Source organism: Carassius carassius, chromosome 45, assembly GCF_963082965.1.
Source record: "Carassius carassius chromosome 45, fCarCar2.1, whole genome shotgun sequence".
In the NCBI taxonomy this organism is placed as follows: Eukaryota; Metazoa; Chordata; class Actinopteri; order Cypriniformes; family Cyprinidae; genus Carassius; species Carassius carassius.
The window spans coordinates 11810063-11821999 of NC_081799.1; the positions used below are offsets into that span (position 1 = coordinate 11810063).

Sequence of the window (11937 nt, forward strand, 5' to 3'; positions counted from 1 at the left end):
AGAATTATCTATCTATTGTTCATTCGTTCGTTTGTTCATTCTATCGTTCTATCATTCTATCATACTGTATATCTATCTATCTATTGTTTGTCCATTCATTCATTTGTTAGCTCGTTCGTTCATTTGTTCTATCATTCTATTGTTCTTTCTGTAGTTCTATCTATCTATCTATTTATCTATCTATTTATCTTTCTATCCTTCTATTGTTCGTTTCTATTGTTCTGTCATCTTTCTATCATATATCTATCTATCTATTGTCTGTTCATTCATTTGTTTGTTCATTCTATTGTTTGTTCTATCATTCTATTGTTCTTATTGTAGTTTTATCTATCTATCTATCTATCTATCTATCTATCTATCTATCTATCTATCTATCTATCTATCTATCTATCTATCTATCTATCTATCTATCTATCTATCTATCTATCTATTATATGTTTCATCATTCTATCATTCTATCATTCTTTCTGCAGTCTATCTATCTATCTATCTATCTATCTATCTATCTATCTGTCTGTCTGTCTGTCTGTCTGTCTGTCTGTCTGTCTGTCTGTCTGTCTGTCTAACTATATATTGTTCTATCATTCATTAGTTCCATCTATTCCTCTGAATCTTCCTCATCCCTCTTTCACTCTTGTATGCTACTCTGTCTCTCTCTCTCTTTTTCTCTGTCTCTGTCTCCGATCTGTCATTTGCTGGAATGGTGCATATTCATGAGTCCGGCGCCAAACTGCTGCTCTCAGCACCAAAGTCTGCAGGAGATTCAACTCAGTACTCAGCTCGCAGTGAAACTTACCAAGAGAATTAGAGCGCTGCACAGGGTTAGAGATTTGACTGATCATTTTGCTAAATTGTAATATGTTATTCCATTACACATATGGACGCAACCCGCTGTTTAGGATAATCACTGCATTTTTGCAACATTCAACATTGTATCTGCACACTCGCAAAACACATCCCTCTGAAAGAAGAAGTGGCTGGTTGCCAGGCAACAGCAAACAGCTCAACAGAAGGAGGTTAATATGAAGACAGTCAAACCCACAGACCCTCAGCAACCAATTCCTAAACACTGTTTTCACATCGATCAGCCTTTTATCCAATGGCTGTGCTACACACAGGCTTCTAGTTATCCGACAGACCACACTCCGCTCATAAAGGTGAACAAATGTTTACATCCTTGCCTCTGAACAATCTGTTTCGACACATTCAAATGGAGCCTCAACACACTCTGACAGTATTCAGCATAGACAGCATACCAATAGAATACCTCCATACTACAATTACTATTTCTGCAATATATAAAATGTATGTTATGCAGGGTGTGCCATATATGGAATACCTTCTGCATTCCGAATGACCTTCTGCATTTGCCATTATGTGCAGTGTGCAGCTGCACTTATCCCACAATGCATCTGGCGTGACTCTAATGATATAAATGCATAACATACATTTTTTTAAACCAAAATAACTAAGTTGAATTAAACATGCAGTGTAGTGAGATCATATGACAGCAATACAGTATATTACTGTTTTAAATGTTTGTTGCTGCAACATGCATTTTTTTTCAAAAGGTTTGTTGTTGTTGTTGTTGTTGCTGTTGTTGCTGTTGTTGTTGTTGTAGTATACAGTGCATAATACAGTATGTATCAATGGCAATGTTATTTTAGAATTATTAATATATAATAATATATTAATATATATTATAACATGTATAATTAAAAATTTATAATTATAACAACTTATTTTTATTTAGTTTAAGTTGTAATCTAATATTTTATTTTATTTTAACTTTATTTCATAAAATGTTTCATAACAAACATGTTTTATTAGTTTTAGTAAACAGTATCATACGGTTACTGAAGCTTATTTCTTTCACACTACCAACTGTTATCTAAAAAATACTATGTAAAATATTTTATTTGAAACAAACTGTTAAAAGTAGTATGCTAAATTACTGTCACATGACACGTAATGTGCCGTATGACGCTGGCAACGTTTGAGCAGAGATGTTAAAAATCCTTTAAATAATTTGTTGGACTAGAAATAGAAGGTTAAGTTGAGCAGGTTACATTGTGGGATACAGTGCCCAGTGAAGTAGGTCAGCTGGGGATCCCGTGCCTGCTGGAATGTGGATGCTGCCCACAGTATGCATAATCAAACATAGACACGGATCCAGAACCTGGATTCACTCACCTAATATGAAACTATTATAAAAAGACCTCACGCCCACACTTCCCCCACTAATTTACACTACAGTTGTATTTGTAATGCACTCGGTGACTTCACTCATCTTTAGGGACTTGCCTGTGGTGGCCTGATCCAGCAGTTTGATGAATATGTAATTTGTCTCGTTTTCTACGGGTTGTCCTTGACTCGTGCGGCTGACACTTACGATGTGAGTTAGCACACATTCAGTTACCTGCCCTATTAATGTCATTTAGACAATGGCAATGTTCACAGCCACTCAGTGTGGCCCACATTATTGTTTTCCCCAGAAGTTATTTTTTTCTTTTTTTTCTTGGCGAGTTTGAACAAAAAACACCTGTATCCCTTAATCTCACATTTTTTAATGTGGAGATAAAACAAAACTTTATTTCATATACTGTTTTCAATTTCTGAAGGATCATGTGAAACTGAAGGCTAAAGTAATGGCTGGTGAAAATTCAGCTGTTCCATCAAAGGAGTAAATTGTAAAAATCATTAAAGTAGAAAGCAATTAAATAAATTATAATGATTTGTTTGATGAACATAGAGACTAGAAAACAGTAAGCCTGTGATTCATTTATTTATTTTTTGTAATCAAAAATGTACAATAAAAAAATCTTAATCAGTGTTATTTTTGTATTATTTATATACTGTTATAGTATTTATTAATAATTTGAATTAGCTTTAATTAATGAATTAGCTTTAATTAATAAATTAGCGAAAATCCATTTTAATAGTTTTAGTTGCTATAACAACCCTAATCTTAATGTTTAACACAAAAATAATGATTCCACATCTAATAATATTAATTAATGGTTCCATATTTAATAATATATATTCAATAATATGTGTATCACTGTATCGCTCAAAATTATAGATTTTTCTTTTATGCCAAAAATCATTAGAATATTAAAAAAAGATCATGTTCCATGAAGATATTTTGTACATTAACTATAGTAAATATATCAAAACTTGTTTTTTGATTTGTAATACGCATTGCTAAGAACAAAATTTGGACTGGGTTAAGGTTAGGGTTAGGGAACTTTGAAGGTGATTTTCTCAATATTTAGATTTTTTTTGCACCCTCAGATTCCAGATTTTCAAATAGTTGTATCTCAGAGAAATATTTTCCGATCCTAACAAACCATACATCAATAAAAAGTTTATTTATTCAGCCTTCAGATATATAAATCTAAATTTTACCAAAAAAAAAAATAATAATAATTTAGAGGAAAAAATAAATAAATAAATACAGACCCAAAATCTTTGAAATGTAGTTTAGGTGATATCTCAAAGAAAGATGCAAAAATATAGGCTATATATATATATATATATATATATATATATATATATATATATATATATATATATATATATATATATATATATATATATATATATGCATGCTAATCACTGCTAATGTTTTATTTTGTCATGGAAATGATCTCACGGTTTAGGATAATGATGCCGTCGGTCATGAATGCATGCTACTGTTTTGCACAGCATGTAAATGAATGTAGCAGATGCAGCAGTATCCTCTAAAACAAAGTCATTATCGGCCTGTGGGAGTTTCAGACGTCAAGAGCTTTTTTAAACATCTGTAACCAAAATTTTCAAAGAGCTCTATTTCTGTGTATCGCTCCATCTACAACACACCAGTGGAGCCTTTTATATGTAGAGGTGCCGAGTGCGAGATCTGTTTTCCTGTTGTGTGTTGTTTGTAATATGATGTGCTGCATGTTGTCGCTTGTCGTCTTCCTCACAGGCCTGACTCCTGAAAACACCACGACAGTTTGTCTTTTTCTTTACTCATCCCTCTTGACATGCTCTCTTTCTCTAATTCTCACACACAGTCACACTCACTGACTCTTATACTGGGTCTGAGGGCACGTAGCTTTTAAGTACGGGTCTATTTTTATCCCTTATGTCTTTTCCCCATTTCTTCTAATATTCCGGAGGAAGCCTATCTTTCACAATCTGAAGAGCGGTTTCTTAGACATGTGAAATATGTGTGAAATTCCCCTTTTTCTTGCTATATTTTCATGTTTTCAGTGCATCACCAGTTCAGTTAGAATAGTAAAATAGACGGTCTTACATAAACTCTTTAGTTCTCATTTACACTGTGACTCCAGAGCCTCACATTTTAATGAGCGGTAGCATGGGTTATTTGTTGATGTCTGTAATAGTAAATGGGCCTCATGTTTTGAAGTATGCATGTGGATGTGGGCACTTAAGCTTTTTCTACCCAGAGAACAACAGTCCAAATGTCTAAAGTGGCTAATATGCTTGTCTCGTCATAAAGATGGGCTTGACAAGATGAAAATAAAGCTCCTCTCACCAGCAGCGATAACAGTTAATGCATCAAACCCACCCCAGCACCCCGGAGGATCACAGTTCTGAGCGTTACAGAGGAAAATATGTTCTGCTAAAGCTACTGTAATTGAAGACACATATGTTTTTGAGCGATTATAAATAGATTTATGAACTAGCAATGGAATGATTTGAAGCTGTTTGATTCGCTACTTCATTTGTTCAGTCACCGTTCCTGTAGGCATCATCACTGGTGAGTGAGTCAGAGTCATGTAGACCAAAGGATTCAGTCACTGAATGAATCAGTTAAAAAGGTTCAAAAACACTAATGTTGCGCTTAATGTCTAAATGTGCAGTATCCAATGTATAATGTCTACTGTTTTTCATTATGCATTGATTAACACTGTAAATTTTACAAGAAAAAGTATTTTAAATATTGACTTTAAAATAATATGTTCTGCAGAAGCTTTCATTGTATTGTAATTAAAGACATATTTTTGAGTGATTATAAATAGATTTATGAACTAGCAATGGAATAATTTGTATCATTTAAATCAGTTTTGATTTAATTTGTTCATTTGCTTAGTCACACTTCCTGTAGGTTACATGATCAGCTGGTGACCAGTGAGTGACTCTATTCATGTTCATCTAGACCAGAGGGTTCAGTCATTGAATCATTCACGGAAAAGTTTCATCAACAACAACAAATGTACTGCTTAATGTCTAATGTGCAGTATACAATGAATAATGCCTAAATGTTGTTTTAAACATGGTCAATATCTCAACAATTAACAATTTCACACCAATCTCACGAGTACAACTTGTCTTAAATCTTGACATTGAAATAATATCTTCTGCTAGCTATGGTATGATTTGAATCTTTTGACTCACTTTTTGATTTGTTCATTCATTTGTTCATTCGCTGTTCCTGTAGGCTACATCATCGATGAGTGACTCAAAAACATGTTAATACTGAAATACTAACATACTGTTGTGCTTACTCCTATTTTTTGTTATGCATTGATAAAAATGTTAAACACATATTCCAATCTAGTCAAAGTCTAGTCCAGGTCTTAAACCATGACATTCAAGTATAGTATAAGTCATATCATACTTTGCTATACCAAATGTAATCTTAATTATTCGTGAGAAGTTCAAATCTGTTGGAATCATTCCAAATGGTAACAGCAAGCTCTAAATGAACATGACCAATTAATGCTTTAGTCCTCTGTGTTAACTCATTCTTTCAGTTTACCAAGGCACGTTTGCTCTTCTTGGCCTCAGAGTGCTTGATCTTGGTCAACATGTATTGATTATGGTCTTTTATATCTTTGGTTCACATTGTCTGTTATCTTATCTCCAGTCTAACTCTCTCGCTCTCCGTAGGTTTTCTGAGCACTGGAGATCAGTCTGCTAAGGGGAATTATGGGCTACTGGACCAGATTCAGGCTCTGCGATGGCTCAATGAGAACATCGGACACTTCGGAGGAGACCCAGAGAGAATCACCATATTTGGCTCTGGGGCTGGAGCCTCATGCGTCAACCTTCTCATCCTGTCCCATCATTCTGAAGGTCTGAAACTCTGTTGCCTTGATCATCAATACAAAATCACATCATTTAAAGGAAGGTCACCAAAATATGAACATTTATTCATTAAGACTTTTTTTCTATTTATTAAAAAATGCATTTAAAACTGCAAGTGTGGTTCATACACATATTACCATTCAAACGTTGGGGTCAGCGTTGAAAAAAAAAAATATTATTCAGCAAGGACGCATTAAAGTGATCAAACGTGACATTTATAGAGTAACAAAATATTTCAAATAAAGTCCTTTCTGTTCATCAGTTTAACTTTCTATTCATCAGAAAATTTTGAAAAAATGAATCGCTCATCAAAAAGTACCAAAAGTATTAAGTAGCACAACTGTTTTCAACATGAATCATGTTCAAGAAATGTTTAATGAGCAGCAAATCAGCATATTAGAATGATTTCTGAAGAGTCATGTGACACTGAAGACTAAAATAATGATGCTGAAAATGGAGTTTTGCATCTCAGAAATATTAAAATATATTCAAATAGAAAACAGTTATTTGAAATTTTATTCATATTTTAAAATATTTCATAACAATATTACTGTTTTAATACAGAAATGAAACTAATTCTGATTAAAAGAGGTTTGGGTCTGATTTTCGTGTAGTACAATGATTTGAATACACATCTTAAAAGAGTGTTTTTCATTTCTGTATTGAATTTTATTCAATACAGAAGTCAGAAATGGTAATTGTTCTGATATCATAATGAAGATACAAGCCTCATTTAAAAACAAGCAGCTTTTATTGAAAATAAGTAGTTTGACATTATCTTTTATTATTATTTCTTAGAAATACTAAATTATATGTTTACACTCACAAAGGAAAAACTGCATTACTTTTTTCACCTTGTGATTATTTTATACTCATGAAATTTAAACTTTATTTAATTTAAATTTATTTAATTTATTTAATTTAAACTCCTTGAAAATGATATAAATATTTTATAAAGCCAACATCAGTAGAAAGATAAAAATGTATTAGAACATGATGTGTTTTAGAATAGATGTTTCTTTCTCTTTATCATGGACACTCTCATTTGTCAAAGACCCATTTACCCTCATGTCATTCCAAACCTGGAAGACTTTTATTTTTGGATATTTGGAATTGTTTTAAAGACTTTAACACTATTTGTGCTATATATTTTTTACAATACAATTTTTTCAATATTGATATATTGTGTGGCTGTGTGAAAGTGGGCTGATTTTTTTTTACACCGCTATCTCAAGATCACACGTGCGTCTGCATTTGATGCCAGTTTATAATGAGTGTTGTGTGATAAAAATGGAGGGATGTGAGACAAATTCATAATGAGCAGCATGTACAACTATGTGTGTGTGATGCAGAAGTGTTGGACTGCAGCTGAGCTGATTCTTAATTGATTTCATAGGGAACTGGAGCTGGGGGGTCTTGTAATAAGAGTATAGTGCGAATGTGTGTGTGTGACTGGAGGGTGGGGGAAACATTTTAATAATTAATTACAGAATCTGCAGATGAAAACCATGGGACACTTTACATAACGGTGCAGCAGGGTTCTGAAAGCCAAGATGGTTTCCTCATGCTTATCTAGAGCCTTTTCGAACACTGCTGGGCTCACTTTGTTACTTGCACTCAAGTAATGAATCTGAGTTTCTACCTGCCCTATTTACAACACATATTAAAATGAGCCCCTGACTGTTAGCTCATGCTATTATTGGTTATGCCTTGTTGAAGCCAGCATGACCTTTCTACTGTGCAGACTTCCACCATTTTAGCTTAGCAACATGTTTCTCTGACCATTAAAACTAGTTTCAGAACTTTACTTTTAGATGGGTAGAACAGTTTCATATACAGTAAGGTCCAAAAGTCTGAGACGACATTGACAGGCTTGGTCAGAATTTACATGACACACTGTTTAATTGAATATTTTTATAAAGATTAAATACACATTGCACCTCACCTCTCTTTTGTAGCCAGTACACAAGGCCAGACGTTGTCTGGCATTCTGGGATTCTAGCATTCCTGTAGCTCAAACAGTAAAGAATGGCACTAGCAATGCCAAGGTCATGGGTTTGATTTCCAGGGAATGCATGAACTGATAAAATGTTTGCCTTCAATGCAATGCAAGTTAGTCTGGATAAAGGTGTCTGCCAAATGCAAAAATGTACAATTTAAATTATTGTTAGTGTTAGTCGTTTAAAAGTCGGTTGTGTTCTTTCAGAAATTAAGATTCTGTTCTTTCCTGATCTTTTTTCTGAAGTTAGGATTCTGTTCTGAAGAATGTGTTAAGAATGTGTTCTATTAAGATTCAGTTTTGTTCTGTTGTTTTTTCTGACGTCGTTCCAAACCCGTAAGACCTCCGTTTATCTTCGGAACACAGTTTAAGATATTTTAGATTTAGTCCGAGAGCTTTCTGTCCCTCCATTGAAACTGTGTGCACGGTATACTGTCCATATCCAGAAAGGTAATAAAAGTAGGGCTGCTCCGATCACGATCGGCTGATCGTTAATGCGCATCTCGTCAGTAAAGCCAGTTCTCTGAGAAGATGCGCAAATAAACGCTGAAAATGAAGTGGATTTGCGCATCTTCTCAGTTAACAATGGCTCCGTGTAGTAACAGCTGCTCTATGTGAAATCACGCACCTGAGGGAATTTACCACTGATTAGAGAACCGGCTTTACTGATGAGATGCGCATAACAATCGGCCGATCGTGATCGGAGCAGCCCTAAATAAAAACATCTTCAAAGTAGTCCATGTGACATCAGAGCAGTACCGTCGCTCCCTACACGAAGAGTACGCAGTCTGCGTAGGGCACCAACTCCCAGAGGGGGCACCATCCCAGTTGCTCAAAAAAAAAAAAAAACCTTCCGCCATTCTCCCATCCGCGCTCGCGAACGCTCGCACCTCATGTTTGCGGCTGAATGTTCATAATTGATGGATGAACATCTATGCCAGGGTAAAGGACATCAGCAATCCAGCACAGAGAAAATAAAACTAAAGAAAGTTAAACACAAATAAAAAATAAAGTTGGCTTGACGTTGGACGTTCGAGAGTCTCAAATTTAGGGACCGTCTCTAAAGTTACATGCGATATTGGTATACACTTTTCTAATGTCAGTAGCATTTGAGGAGAATGACTTACAGTCATAAAAACAACTGTTATTGTTCATCTAGGTGTCAACTATAATGCACAATTGAATTGATTGTTTGATATTAATTAAAATAAACTGTAAATCATATGTAAATTATGCTACTTTTTCACATGGGCTCAAACGCAAATTTGAAGGTCAATAGCATTTGAGGAGAAAGACTTGCAGTCATAAAACAACTGTAATGTGTTCATTTAGGTGTCAGCTACAATGCACACCTTATACTTTTTTAATATATATTAAAATAAATTATAAATCATTTAGGTAAAAACTAGGCCCGTTTATCACTTTCAGGCACATTCCTGTGAAAGTTTTTTTTTTTCAGGTTCCCTTATGAAAATTAGCCATGGTTTTAACAATAACACCACAAATCATTGTTCTTGTAGCCATGGTAACTGCAAATTAACCATGGTTTTGTTACTTCAAATAATAATTTACAAAGTATTAATATACAGTAATATTTTTTTGATGTTGTTGTTGCTATAAAAACAGACCTAAGCCATCAATAGCCTTTAAAATGACTTAAAATACAATGAAATGAAAAACAATGAGGTATTTAAGATTGGTTAATAATAACACTGTTAAAATACATAATGTAGGCAAATACAAAATAAACAATTTATGAACATGTTATTACAAATGCCTGCAAAGGGAGCCAAATGCCATGTAATTGCTGCTGTTACTCTTACAGGACAATCAAATCCTTGTTTAGGCTACTGACCAAACATTTAATTCAAATATTCACTTAATCTTTCATTTTTGGCCACTGTTTTGCTACAGATGACACAGCCTTTATAATTTCTTCAACAAAAAACATGCATATCACAACCCTTACAAAAATAAACCATGGTTTTATCATAGTAAAACTGCTTAATTTCCTTTTGCATGATTTCTTAATGCTTGAGACTATAAAATAAATTAGAGTCATAATAAAGTTATAGCCATAGGTAAATGTCGAGAGCTACAATTGTAATTTGAAAATAATACAATTTATTAATTTACTTTTTTATTTGATTAATGTTCTATTTTCACCCCTATAGTAGGTGTTTTTTTCCATCATCATATTTGAGGAAGGGGGGCACAACAATATAATCCTGCTTAGGGCACCCATTTGGCCAGCAGTGGCCCTGCATCAGAGGGTCAGTTAGAATTTTTTGAAGCATCGAAAATACATTTTGGTCCAAAAATAGCAAAAACTACGACTTTATTCAGCATTGTCTTCTCTTCTGTGTCTGTTGTGAGAGAGTTCAAAACTCTGCAGTGTAGTGATATCCGGTTCGTGAATGAATCTTTCGATGTAACCGGATCTTTTTGAACCAGTTCACCAAATTGAACTGAATCGTTTGAAACGGTTCGCGTCTCCAATAAGCATTAATCCACAAATGACTTAAGCTGTTAACTTTTTTAATGTGGCTGACACTCCCTCTAACCCTTTAAGCTTCTGTTCTGATCTGAAAATAAGATTTAATTATTCTGATCTCTTTCTAAAATTTAAATTTTATGTTCTTTTCTGTTCTGAAGTTAAGGTTCTGTTATGAAGTTAATAACATGTTCTCTATTCTGAAGGAAATATTCTGTTCTAAAGTTAAGAAACCAGCCTGGAAAGCCTTTTTTTGAGTTCCACTTGCCTTCCTTTTGTGATGATAAAAGATATTCAGTAGCTTTATCTTGCTCATGGTCATGGGTCACACTCTGTCCACACTGACTCACATTATACCCGGCTCTTTGACTTTTCTTACTCATTGTCTTGTAACTGGCCCTGGTTTCAGGTTTGTTCCAGAGGGCCATTGCTCAGAGTGGCTCCGCCATATCAAGCTGGTCAGTCAACTATCGGCCCCTGATGTACACCAAGATCCTGGCCAAGAAAGTAGGCTGCAGCTACAGCGAGACTGCAGATCTGGTGGACTGTCTGCGAAGGAAGAGCTTCAGGGAGCTGGTGGATCAAGATATCCAACCTGCCCGCTACCACATCGCATTCGGACCGGTGGTGGACGGAGATGTGGTACCTGATGACCCTGAGATCCTCATGCAGCAGGTGTAATTTTAGTCACTGCAGGGTCCCAGAGTTTAGTGTCTAATCATGACAGTTAATTAGCGAAAGTGAGTACAATGGGTGACATTTGTGTAATGTCCTCAGGGGGAGTTCCTGAACTACGACATCTTGTTGGGGGTGAACCAGGGTGAAGGGCTGAAATTTGTAGATGATAGTGAGGGTGAGGATGGTATTTCAGCCGCTTCCTTTGACTACACCATATCAAATTTTGTGGACAACCTCTATGGATACCCAGATGGTGAGTTTCAATGATAAACCCATAGTCACTTGCACGTAGGCATTGCTGCCACTGAATATACAGCACAGCATCCAAGTAAATTATATTATTCACTGACTTGAATACATGCAGAGTTAAATGCAGTGATTTAAAATACATCACTTGACATATTTAAATATTCAACTCAATGTAAATGCCTAGTTCTTTCATGAAACTCTTGATGGCACAGGCTGATGGATTCTTAAAGGTTCAGTAGGAGATCTTGGAAAATGCTAACTTTAGCCTGATAGCATTGAACGCGAACGTCCCAGCCTCCCTGCAAATCACTGTTCAAAGCCACGCCCCCTAAATGCATATAAGCATTGCAGATCAGACAATCAGAGACAAAATTACTACAATACATCATGTGTCATTCACCAGTGAGAAAACTTTATA

The 11937-nt window shown here is 34.9% G+C and overlaps 1 protein-coding gene across 2 annotated transcripts in view; it reads left to right on the top strand.

The window, feature by feature from the left end:
- Positions 1-11937, top strand: part of LOC132127139 (neuroligin-2-like) — a 98667-nt gene that overhangs the window by 82677 nt on the left and 4053 nt on the right. For both annotated transcript variants that reach the window (XM_059538796.1, XM_059538798.1), the window contains 3 exons: positions 5902-6087; positions 11002-11267; positions 11370-11523. In XM_059538796.1, coding sequence (XP_059394779.1) covers positions 5902-6087; positions 11002-11267; positions 11370-11523 — 606 coding nt within the window. The remainder of the gene's footprint in view (positions 1-5901; positions 6088-11001; positions 11268-11369; positions 11524-11937) is intronic.